This window comes from Rhipicephalus microplus, chromosome X (assembly GCF_043290135.1).
Source record: "Rhipicephalus microplus isolate Deutch F79 chromosome X, USDA_Rmic, whole genome shotgun sequence".
NCBI classification, from domain to species: domain Eukaryota; kingdom Metazoa; phylum Arthropoda; class Arachnida; order Ixodida; family Ixodidae; genus Rhipicephalus; species Rhipicephalus microplus.
The window spans coordinates 268,380,823-268,394,117 of NC_134710.1; the positions used below are offsets into that span (position 1 = coordinate 268,380,823).

At 45.3% G+C, this 13,295-nt stretch overlaps 1 protein-coding gene across 2 annotated transcripts in view; it reads left to right on the top strand.

Annotated features, from left to right (window-relative positions):
• The window catches only part of LOC119161528 (cyclin-dependent kinase 1), a 53,215-nt gene that overhangs the window by 23,440 nt on the left and 16,480 nt on the right, over nucleotides 1–13,295 (top strand). For both annotated transcript variants that reach the window (XM_037414051.2, XM_037414050.2), the window contains exons 5-6: nucleotides 8,085–8,419; nucleotides 9,520–9,661. In XM_037414051.2, coding sequence (XP_037269948.1) covers nucleotides 8,085–8,419; nucleotides 9,520–9,661 — 477 coding nt within the window. The remainder of the gene's footprint in view (nucleotides 1–8,084; nucleotides 8,420–9,519; nucleotides 9,662–13,295) is intronic.

Sequence of the window (13,295 nt, forward strand, 5' to 3'; positions counted from 1 at the left end):
TTGGAATTCGGCAGGATCGACGCAGCGTACCACGACCGCACGTAATGGGGTGAGTGCCTGGCTTTGTGCTTGAGATGTATCGAGTCTTTTAGCCTAGACCTGCAAGAGATGTTATCTCAGCACGGAGCAGCACTCTATGTTTATCTGAACAAATAGGTTAAGCAGGAAAGCTTAGGTAATTCAGTAGGAACATAAGTGAGTTTTGCAGGAGTTGTTAGGGTACGTCGCGGGAAAGCTTTGGAATGTTGTAGAAAGCGGAAGAGTGAAGAATAAATAGAGAAAATGTGTAGAGAGGGAGGTTGGCCACGTGAGACTGCTTGTGTGGTTAAGCTTTTAGTCTCCATTGTGGGATTTGCCAGGCTTCAGTTTCTCCAGACCCAGAATCGAAACTGGTGGGTTTGTGTCTTATCACAGCTGAGTCAAAGCAAAGTAGTTTTGGGAGCTCGATATACAAGTTAACGACAATACTCCTACATCTCAAATCTGTGAAGTAGTAGGCGAATGTAACAACTGTTGAGGCTCTCGGCGCCGTTCACCAGTAGTCGCTCCGAATCCCAGCGCTGATCACCAGTTGTTGTGGATCCCGGTGCTGAGTCTTAGCCCACCGCTGGCACAAGTTGTTGCGGACCGGGGTCTACCCGGTCTCTTGTGGTAGTGTGGTGTAGCTTCGGGTTGAGGAAACGAACGCTGACAAAGTGGGGATACGAAAAACAAACAGGTTTATGGCACTATTTACACTTATTTACAGCATGAGGTTAGGAGTTTACAAACCACGAGCGTGGTGGTTGAACCATTACATGGTTTAGAGCGACGTCCTGCACTCTGCAGCGTCGTTTTAAACCCTGTCGGGCTCCTCCTCCTTGATTGGAACGTCAATCACACACACACACACAAGACACCGCCCACAGGACATAATTCAGTAGCACATGGTCCGCCGAATAGTTATTGCCCCTCTTGACGCAATGCTCTGAGTATAGGGGAAATAGCGTTCTCTCCCGGAACAATTTGGCGGTTGAATTGCTTCTTCCGACTTTCCCTGGAAGGGTAGCCAAGGAGTAGACACTTGAATCGCGGAGACACGACCTGTGCGGTCGGTCTGCTTCTCCGTCTCGCTAAACGAGCCGGCCCGGAGGAATTGCTTGTGGGGACATTGGCTCACGAACCGTCTTCTAATCCCTTTGTCGCTCCCGGCCGCGGTACGCTGGTTCCAAGAGAACTGGGGTTCCAGGCGTGGGAGCGCTGCCCGGCTACGTTTCTCAGCGACAGCCTGGCGCCTACTGAGGACGGTCATAACACAAGGAGGGTGTTGAGTATTTCGGAAATAGAATCTTAATTGAACAGGAATGGATAGATAGAGAGAGAAAGAAAGAGAGAGGAGATGAAAAGAACATGGGAAAGGAAGTACAGAGGGCGCATAGAAAAAAAAAGACATAGGAAGACGATGCAAGCGTTAAACAAGGAGTATGGAAGATTAGAATGCGAGCATGAAAAAGAGATCCAACAGGTGCGGGTCCAGCAAGTGCGGTCTAAGCAATGCGCGTTCAAAATCGGCGAAAACATCGAAAGTTTTCTTGCGTCTTTCGAGTGTGTTTGCACAGAGGTAGGGCTAGACCATGACTTTTGGTGTGTTGGTTTGTTTTGTGTTCTTCCAAAATGACGCGACCTGTGTACTGGCTCGCCTTTCTAATGAGGAGTTCGAGAAATATGAAGTCGCCAAGGCAGCGTTATTCAGGTGCTTCGGTATTTCAATTAAGAAAGAGGAGATAACAACTGGAATACACATAAAAGTGATACAAGAAATGGCTGTGGAGAAGGAGAGGATCAAATGCAAATATGAAATACTAAAACCTGGGTTAGATGCAAGGCAGAGGAGTGGTCAATCGGTACAGGTAAAGCACAAGAAGTGTGAGGAACAGTGGAGTGCGGTGTAAATCTGAGCCGTAGGAAAAGCCAGCACATGTGAAGGCAGCAGCAGGTTCCAGAAGGAACTGAGGTTGACAGCTGCGAAAGAAGCTGCGCTAAGAGGAGAGGTCGACGAAGGCAAGAGTAAATGCGGAGACGTGCTGTGCCAGGGGAGTTTTAGCAAAACAGCTAAGATAGTTGTAGACCACTTGGCACAGACACAAAGTGAAAGTGTCCCGATGTCGGATCTTGCTTGCAGAGTCCAAGGAGGTTTCGACCCTCTAGGCAAGAACACCAGCATTAGGCCAGCAGAGTGTGAGGAAGTAGTGCAGGATAGAGTAGTTGTGGACAGCTCCCAGGCAGGTAAGCCTGGTCCACATGAGAGTATTGCAATGGTGGGTCCTGCATGTGGTGTCCAAGAGGATTTTCACCCGCTTGCCAAGAACACCAGAGTGAACTCGGGAGATGGAGCAAAAGTAGAGATTGGTGAGGACAATGCAGTTGTGGACAGCTCGCTGGAATGCGAGCTGGCTTCTTTGGAAGAAAACACCTGCGGTGTTGCGAGACGCATTGAGCTGTCCGGCAGTCTAGAGAGTAAGGGAGAAGACAATTTGTGTGCAAATCGTTTAGACTGCGCGGGTAAGGCGGCTCACGTGGCCAGCGAGAGCGCTGGCGAGCAGTAGAGGCGAGTGGAAGGGTCAGAAATGAGCCTGAAGAAGAAGCGTAGGCGGAAGCGGCGTCGTAAAAGCTGGCGTGCGACAAAATGCACAACCCTCTTGAAAAGAGTTGGTTAACGTTCGAGGACAGTTTACAGAATTGGGCGTTTGTCATTGCCGCCGGAGTTGCTTCGCATGTGTCGAAGCAGCTGGACGAAAAGGAAAGGAAAAGTGTTTGGTGAAAATGCAAACAAAAGGAAGGGGCGTAGTAAGCAGGAATGAGGTCTTTGTCATCCGCGCCGAAGTTGGTTTGCATGCGTCCAAGCCACCAGACGAGGAGAAAAGGCAAGGGCGCATTGGGTGAGAATGCAGACAGAAGGAAGGGGCCAGTAAATCTCTCGTCGTTTCATCCACGGCACGTTTAATGTGGTGCGGGAGTACAAAGTCAGTGGTCCTCGGGAAGTAGCCAAACGAGGGGAAGAACTCGCTTGGGGTTCGGAGGCGAAGCGAATTGCTTTTGCTATTGTTGTAGTCCCCGTTCGCTAAGAAATGCCCACAGAGCGCGACCACTGTGTGTACGGCTGAAAAATGAGCGAACAGCTGTTAGCTTTTGAGAAATGGTCACTTGTTGATCTGTTTGTTTTTCGTTTTGAAGTTCTGTTTTGACTGTTTAAGTTGATTTTGCTTTTGGAAAGTGTTCTGTTGGAATTTCGGCTACTAGGTAGCGTTGAGGTAACAAGTGCAAGGCTTTGTTTATTTCTTAACCTTTGTATGTTTTGGTTTTAAAGGTAAGCACTGTGCGATTGCATAACGACACGCCTAGGAACGTTTGTGTCAAGTAAGAGCGACGTTAGAAACTGATTTTGAGTGAGCGCAGAGACGCAAGGATATTACTTGTGAGCTTTTTTAGGGTTCATGTGAAATTTCTTTTTTGTGCACATGTGTCTGGTGGGGACATCATAAGTAAAGTTAGTTCGAGAGATAATGTGCAGCTTTTATGAAGAAGGCAACCGCAAGGCAGAACTAGTAGTTCATCCACGCAGTAGCACTATAGCGTGCATTTGCAGACGAGTAATGTGGTGCTGCATGACCGTTATCTCTTCGTCAGCTTTGCGAGAACTGACGACTATCTTTGGTGGCACAAAATTTTGGGGACTAAATTGGGGCTTTATTTGATGAGCATGAGGCCTGGTAGGTTACAGCCGATTACTCGCGCTGACACACAAGTATGCCACACAAAGCGCATCACCTGACAATTATTTTCTTGAAAACAGTTTCATAGGAACATTATTCTCGAATAGGGGTTGGGAGCTTCAGCGAAAGCTCAGAAAAATGTTCCCATTGCTGCTTTGTGTTTGGTAATACTACTTGAGAAAGGTTGTTTTAGATGATTTTTCGGACTCGATGTGTCTCAGTGCGAGCAGGGCACTCTCCCGTGCCTGTGGTTGTGTGTATGTATGCATATTCCCAGGAAGAGAGTAACGAGGAACGAGCAGAAGAGTCCTTGGCAGGGAAGCGGCCCCTTTTATGTGTGCTGTCATTAGCTTGGGACCCCTTGCCAAGCGGCACAGGCACGACGAGGAAGAGCCCCGTTGGTGCCACATTGATGTGCAGTAACCACGCCTCAATATTAGATGTTTATGTGAGCCCTGTATGCTCGCCATCCTCACAGGTTGTGTGTAACAGTGTAACACGTGATTGGACAGAATCTAGGGATCTGGGGAGAATGTACCTTCTATAATGAGTCACCCGGCTCATTCGAAGAAGCGCCACATTCAAGAGGGCGCGATGTAGAGGAGCTTGTCGTGTCAGAGAGAGCTCGCCATGTTCGTAATGTAAATAAACCCTCTTCGAGTCTCCCTCCCTTCTGCCTCGGCGTCCTCATCCCGGATCTCCGGTGCCTGCAAAGGATGGTCGCGACAATGCACTCAGGATTTTTTTATGGACGCCACGTGCAGCCATGTTTCACTGAAATGGGGCTCATAGCTGACAGGTTTTGCAATGCAAGTGTAAAATTTCTTCAGCACTGTCAAGAAAAAGTAACAGATACGTGTTTTAGGCAGACTGACTTTTGTTAGGTACCAATATCAGGATTGTAATAGGTGTGATATAGTACTAATTAGCTGTTACCTGAGGCATTTGTCGAATAAGTTGGATTACTTGAACCTTATTCCCATGATGGTGTACAAACATCATACTCTTGATCAGTTGCATCTTTTCCTCAGCAGCTTAATAAAAATGTCACCATAGCCAAGTGCTCTTCTCCTCAGTTTTACTACATTCCACATGATAATAACATAGGATGGGTGGTCAAAATGTTGGCAAATGTTAATGGCTTTTCAGGACATAACATTGTATGTTACCCCGCCGGCTGCTTACCTGCAAGCCGCAGCTGCAATACTGCCTGTGGCAGTTGCATTTCGAAGGAGGTGAAATGCTAAAGGCCCATGCACTTAGATTTTGTAGTTGTCATAGAACCCCAGGAGGCTCCTTTAGGGTGTGCCTCGTAATCATATTGTGATTATGGCTTGTGAAAACCCAGCAAATATTATTAGGAAACTTATGTACAGAAAAGCAAAATGCAACGTTTACCCTGTGACAAAGAGACAATAGCTTGGTTGCAGTGGTGGATATTATGGGAAGATTGACATCACTTTTTGCTACTTCTGGTCACCATGTGATACTGGGCCTTCAGATGCCAGAATTGACTCGGCTAAGGCTGAAGCTATTTGGTACATGTATACTTTCATATGCTGGATGGCATGCTGGATGGGGGAACACTGTCCAAACGATGACCTTTCATGCTTCTCTTGAGCTTTAGGAACAGGAAAGAGTCTGCCAGACTCGCATTAGGGCTTATGTACCCCTAATACAGCACGTATCTGAGCTCGGCAGACTTCTCCCTGTTACCAAAACTCAAGAGGATCCTGAAATGTCACCAGTTAAAGTGCCTCATCCAATCAGTTGGCTTGGAAACTCAAGAGGATCCTGAAATGTCACCAGTTAAAGTGCCTCATCCAATCGGTTGGCTTGGGAGCCTTCTTGGGAGTGTGTCATCTAATCAGCTGGCTTGGGAGCCTTCTCAGCATCAGAATGGTATTGGAACTGGAGCATCAGTGCTGAAGTAAGCTATTTTGAAGACTTCTATAATATGGAACAATCGAATTAATAAATTACTCTTGTCCAACCCAGTGTCATTACTTAACAGACTCACCCTGTATGCTGCTTCAGCTCATTGAAATTCACAGACATATTGAACAATGTTATTTCAACAAATAGCATATTTCTTTTAATAGATCTACACGCTGAATATCTGCCCTGTGACAGATATTCAGTGTGTAGTTTTTGTCATTTCCCTTCGAACAGTGAAACGCATGGTTACCATTGCACAAGTGGCAACTCCAGAAACGAAGCTCTTATAGTTTTATTTTAACAGAGAAACCACGCTGTTTTAGGACTAGGCCAGAGCACATTACTTTGTGATCAAAAGTGGCTTATCACCATGAGGGAATGACAACATTGGCCGTGGGTTTTGATTAGTTTGATGCTACAAGTCGCACGTAATATTCATATGGTGTGACTATTGTGCTTTAGAATATATAAAAGCACTTTTTATACTTTCTCAGGTACAAAAAGATTTCTGTTATGAAATATGAAAGTGTGAAAACAATTGCAACACGACGCTAGGTGCATTGCACAACAGCCACTATGACGCGAGTTGTCTGATATGTGACTGCACGAAGTGTGCGGCAACTGGAACTAGCTTTTCATGTCTATGGGAGAGTGAAATGCAGGGAACGTTTTTTTTTCTTATTGTCTGCTGGGTTTTTGAAGTTTAAAGACTTATAACTTCCGTTACCATGCACCGATTTTCATACATTTCTTTGCGCTCATCTAAATATTTTTCAGCACTGCAACACGCACTCCAGGTGCTGCAGAATGCAGACAAAAAAAGTGTCGCAGGACCCCTTCAACTAAAGGGGCCGGCAACTGCTTTTTCTCGACCTACTTTTTTACGATGAGACAGAAAACTCGCCTTTCGTAGTGTTTGTAGCTGCAGTAGTGAATTCCAGAAAACGTTATTTTACAAGCAGTATTTTTTTATCTGAAGGGCTCTAAACACAGATCTACCATCAACGCTGAAAATTGATGTGAAGCCGCCAACCCTTCTTGCGACTCGTGAAAGCTGCCGTTATTCTTTTGCAGGGGTACCTGTAACTATGCTTAAGCACCTTTATTTGGAGCTTTTCAACTATTTTTGAAAATAAGCTGCTACACTTTCCATGTACACTTTCCATGTAGTATCTCGTGTGTGCCTGTGCTCGAAGTTGCCTGAGCCTGTGACATGGGGGGCTTGTCCCGACTTCCTTACTCTTTGGATACACAAGCCAAGCCAAGTCAGAAAATGTCGCTATGCATATGCACGGCTGCACCGAGTAGCAGTGCGTGTCATTTCTCATACAAAGTATAGGTAAAAAACTATATTGCCCTAAAATCTTAGCAGCCTCAAAACTACATGCCCGACAAGTAGTTTGGTTTGGGCTAGCTGAACGTGCACGGGCGCATGAGCACACTGGAAAGTTGCTCAAGATGCGCTGACGAGCATGGATCATTATTAGGTCACTCAAAGGCAGTGCCACTTTAGTGCATACTACTACGCAGGCCTATGTGACATTTTTCTGGATTAATATCTTTTGATACAAAGAAATAAACAATATATCAATCTACTACGGAAAAAAACGTCGACTGCGTGGGATGAACGGTCATTTGGCCAGGGCAGGTACATCAGATCGTTCATACTTTTGCCACCAGAGGTGCCACAGGTCATATTTTGTGACTTTCAATGAAGAAATAAAAATATAAAACCAACTTTCATGAAAAGAACAGGGTTGGTTGTTGGAGTCAATGTGATAGACAATCTTTTCATCAGTGGAGTCACCTAATTTCATATTCTGGGCAGTTGTCGGTTCCTTTGATCATGAAAAGTGCATTCAGTTAGTATAAATGCTAGGCGACATTCAAAAACAATATTTCAACACAAAAAAAAAACACTTTTTCCAAAACTCCATGGGAAAGCAGCTCTATTTTCATGTACAGATGGCTAGGGTTAGTTCCTGATTACTCTCAATGCAATAATTTGTTTTTTTTTTAACACAGAACAGCTGCAGCTGTGTCAGATGTTTTTTTTAGTGTATTTGCATTAATTTATTACAAATGTAGCAGCTGGTAACTCTCCTTTCTTGAGGAAATGGCATACATGCCTGCGATGGAATTTTTTTCTGACTAGTACTAGGCTCATGCTTGTTGCACGAGACACAGAGTTAGATAGTTTCTTCAACGATCTGTACACATGTTATTCTTTCAGATTATGGGACATATTTTTGCTCTTGTGGTGCATTACACTGTAAGAACATGATTTGTTGAATATTTTGCATTGCTCATGGTGTAAAACACTCCCCAGTCTGCCTTCTTGCTTATTTTATTCCTCATAACCAAAGTTGTTGCTCTCCTTGGATTTCCTTGCAGGACTACTTGAAGCAGATTTTAGAGGCCATCTTGTTCTGCCACCAGCGGCGTGTGCTCCACCGTGACCTGAAACCCCAAAACTTGCTCATTGACGAGAAGGGCACAATCAAAGTGGCTGACTTTGGTCTTGCCCGTGCTTTTGGAATACCTGTCCGTGTCTACACCCATGAAGTGGTTACCCTGTGGTACAGAGCCCCTGAAGTACTCCTTGGTGCTCAGCGATACTCCACTCCAATCGACATTTGGAGTATTGGTTGCATTTTTGTGGAAATGATCAATCGTAAACCTTTGTTTCATGGAGACTCCGAGATTGATCAGCTTTTCCGCATTTTCAGGTCGGTGTACTTCTATGCAGGCATGTTAATTTTATTATCTGTAAAGCCTTTTCTTTTTGTCCCCTGATTTCTTGTCGCACCTCTGTCTGACAAATGGTGACAGTTTTGACCATTAATTGTTTGACACGTCCATGTTGCTTAGTGCTTGGAAATTGCAAAAGCAAAAGAGAGAAAGAGAGAGCGCAACAGGGGAAAAAAAAAGAGAAAGAAATGTTAGAAAAAGACAAAAACAAAAATACTAAACACGAAACATAAGAAAAAAGAAAAGGGAGATGAAGAAGGAAACGGAAAAAAAATGAAGAAACAATGAAGGCTGCCCAGCTCCGCACTTCCTTCAAAGCTTGGAACCACTAGTGTGAAACAGCCTTTTTCTCAGAAGCGATACAGTCAAACTCGGCTGCAACAAATGCCACCTCAACTAAATCTCGGCTTCTATGCAGTATTTATTTTCCAACAGCTTGCCATAGAAGTCAATGCATTGAAGTTGTCGCCACAACATACCATTTTTCAGGCTTGATTTTGCTTCAATGAAACTTCGCTCACTGGAGCTTGGCTTGAAATTATTGTTTTGTGTATGTGATATACTAAACATCTCACCAACCATGTAGCGGTATACTAAACATTTCACCAACCATGTAGCGGTCTGTGCATTCACGGCGCGTTGTTTCACCAAAAACTCCTGTAACCAATTTCACGGGAGTGACGTAGTTAGGTCGCGATGACAATGCGGCTGGCCACCTTGTGACAGGGCACAGGTTCGCTTTGCCAAGTCGAAGCCACAGCTGATCTGTAACTCTTCTAGATCATGTGATCGCAGTTTTCACCAAAGCAACCAAAATGCCTGTAAAAGTGTCAAAGCCTGTCACTTGTGCTTGTGTGCCACGACAGCCTTGGCAGCATCTTTCGGACACCGCAAATGTGCGCACAGATGTCAGCATAGACAAATACATTGTTGCTGGTGTGCCACAACAAAATTTTCACTTTACAAAGTTTTTTGTGTTCCACCACTTTTGTTGCAGTGAGGTTCAACTGTAGCGAAACAATGTTCTCTGCTATTGCCAAATTTGTTGCCACTCTTTCAAAATCGTGTGTGCTTACAGGACCCTGGGCACCCCAACGGAGGAGAACTGGCCACATGTCGCCCAGCTTCCAGACTACAAGCCAAGTTTTCCCAGCTGGAAGGAAAACATTCTGCACACACTTCTGCCTGACATGGATAACAAGGGCCTCGACCTGCTCAACGTAAGTGAACGCCAAGTCTTGGATGTTGCTATAGATAGATGGCTTTCCTTCAGATTGTTTGAAATAAACTATACTTTTTTTTAGTGTATCAACAGGATAGACTTAATGAACGAAGGAGGAGAGGAAGCATGGCATGAGTAACATTTCACTATCTCCACCTGCTCAACTATGGGCTCTTCTGCACTGTCAGCTGTCGAACTACTATATCTTGTGAACTATACAAATTCTGTACAGCATCGGGTGAAGCTGGAGCACTTTTTTGCTCATGTATATGTGTGTAAGTTTGCTGAGGTTTTAGACAATGCTGCTAATAATCTAAGATGGCAGCAGTGCCTGTAAGCTCCCCCCAGATTGCACTGCTTTTGGAGTCCCTTAGTGACATCAGTGTGAATGGTGTGTTGCCCTAAAGGAATGGAAAAGCTCTTTTGTTATTACACCAATCCATTTTAGCCACCCCATCGATGGTGCTCACAGCTTATCTCCTGAAGGGTTTAGTAAGATGTTATCCCACTTCGTTATGGGGAATATAACAATGACATACCTGCCAACTCTCCTGAATCGTCTGGCAGACTCCTGAATTTTGAACAAATCTCGCAATTGTACGAATTCTATCTAAAATCTCCTGACAAGTGGTCACCACAACAGAGGCACGTTTTTGTTTAAATCACTCGTGTAAGCCTCAGCCTTGTCTGCCACGAGAGTTGTGGTGCTGTGCAAGAGCACTTGCCACTACACTTCTAGTTCATTGTGATCATACTGTAGAGTACCGCGCATCTGTGTGAAGGCTGGCGGCCGCGGGACCCGCTCACCACCGTATTGAAAGAAGGCGAACTAAAAGGTACCACAACTTTTGCATCTGTCTGCTGTGGGCCCCGCATTTTATACGCTAGGCCTACACCGCTTGCCTAGGAATCAGTTGTGTTTCTTAACGTGGTTGTGCGGGTTGCGTGTGTCCCAGAGTTCAGTTGGAAGGTTGATGGTGGTGCATACCTGCCAAGTCTCTCCCGGATTGTACGAGAGACTCCCAGATTCGGACAGGCTCTTTTGTTGTACGGTTGTCATAAAAATCTCCCAGAAATCGAAATTTTCTTGCGTGATCTGGCCGCATTTACACAATGCAGGTCATCTAAACGTACAATAGAATCTCAGTTATGCGAAACTGCGGCAGATACAAATTCGTGCAATTTCTCAGCCAAATTCTACTGTGTTCATAGGGCGAAAGTTGGAGTAACCTGAACACTTTTCCTAATCGCGGCGAGTGATATGAACTTTAGTATGAAAATCGTCGAATGAAGTACCTGTGCGACCAGCGCTCGCACTATTTTATACAACGCGTGGGGCTGTGATTGCAACAATCGCAGTAGACGAAACCGCAATCGTTCTTGACACGATTATGCATATGGCGGTCACGTAACTGACAGATCTCCAAAAGTGTGTGCGCGTCCAACACTCGACCAGTCAAAGCAACGCTACTTTTCGCAACGTTTGTGGACGAAACCGCGGCAGATGCGATCATAGATAGGATGAAACGGCTTAGTTTTGAAAGTGCATGAGCAGCCAGCGCACGCAGATTGAAAACGGAACTACCGTTTGCCGCAACTGCCGTGCACGAAATTGCAGTTGTGGTGACACGATAGTGACATGCGAGCTCCGTGGGCACGCGGCTAACGCAGTGGTCAGAGCTGAAAGAGCTGCGCCGATTGCCTGATTCTGCGCCAATCTGACGTGCTGCACCTAAATGGCAATTTGCGCGTGCATCGTCAAATTCCGTCAAGTTTTTATCATCGACCGATCAACTCGCGTGGGCTACACAAAGGACACAGCCGTGTCCGTATCATATTAGTGGTCACGTTCTATATTGGTTAATGCATGAATCTTGCTTCACGTGAACATAATGCGTGAATCTTGTGAAAGTGGTGTTAATACCTCATTATGCTACTACATTTATGATTGAACTGCAAAGCTGCTAGACAAACAATAAAGACGGCAGTGGTGTTTCATCTGCATCGTTGCCGAGCAACCGCCGAGCACAGCACACTCCCTGCGATGCAGACTGTCGAACCATAGAAACGGAAACAAAAGTAAAAATCAGTCTCACCGGCGAAGCGATGATTGCTATAGCAACAATTTGTAATGTTCTGATTGTAATGCTGCATGCACTTTTTTTTCCTATTTTTGTTACTGCCCCATTACACGTGTCATGCATTCTTGGGGAAATTGCGCCTGAGTGACTAGGAACTATCTAGATAATCCTAACCCTTGCGATGAGCAAAAAAGTGGCTACTTGGGCTGGTTGCAGGGAACATGCACTCCGTCCTTTCTGTCTTCTTTCTGAAATGTTCCCTGCGCACTAAGAAACTATATTTCTTTCAAAATGCTTCCGATGAGATTACATGCCCGCTAGCAACAACACTGGAATATTCGATGGCACATGTGTGAATGACGACACACTTCGCTGCTTGGCAGATTATCGACGGCCAACGCTCTGGTTTGCTGCTAACAGTCCACCACATGTATTGCTTGTAGTGTGGCATTTCGTTTTCCGGGCACAGATGCGTCCAAATAAAAAGGTTCACTCATGAAAACAGTGGCTGCTGTCTTCGTCAACATCACGACACTCTACTAAATGCTGACAACCAGTTTCGTTTATGTGTTGCATAAAGCTTGATTCTGTGGCACCACACAATAAGTATATTCACTCGTACCCCAAGCGTATCGTCAAAAGCTTACGGCGCAGAACTCACTTCCAGAAAGCACGCACAGAGTTCTAGAACTCTGGTTTAAAATATTGATGCCGAAGCCATGCACTGGAAGCTTGCGCATTTATGACTACAAGAAAACCCGTAATCACCGTTGCGCACGAGCACACATGAGAAGGCGATATTTATTTGGAGAAGGATAATCACCCTACTTTTGGAAGATAGCACATGACAACATGACGCAGCTACGCTGGTACTCTGCTTAAAAAGGAGCACAGATAGCAGATAAATCGACAAATATATCTCTTCTACACTGTGTCGCGAGCATTGGTCAGTCATGCGCAATGATAAACTGACTAAAACTCATATATATATATATATATATATATATATATATATATATATATATATTATGATGATTCGGTTGTAACGAGGTTTATTGGCTGTGAACTCGGGAACGAACAAGCGCAACAGACCCGAAAATGAAGCGCACGTTCAAAAAGGATGATGATTGTCAGCCAGAACATATGATGATGATTGACTGCTGTTCAGATGAGGATGAAGCGCATAATAGATGCCTACACTGATTCCGCCCCCCCCCGTGAATGCGGCCAGCCTGGCTGCTGCGGGCGGGTAGTCAAGGTGACGAGGAACGTCGTGTAAAAAGCTTCATGCGGGAAACGTGTACAATTTCGGTGCTGCGGTAACGGCGGTCAGTTGGCACGACAAGAGGCGCCCCACGATAGTTGACAGGTTAAGTCTGCTCTAAAACAACATATGGGCCGATGAATCGAGGCTGGAACTTGTCGCAGAGACCAGGTGTGCGAATTGGTGTCAATAGCAGCACCTCTTCACCCGGTCGGAATGATACCACACGATGAGAGGTGTCGTAGACGGCCTTCCTTGCTTGTTGCGTAGCTTCCGTGTTCATACGA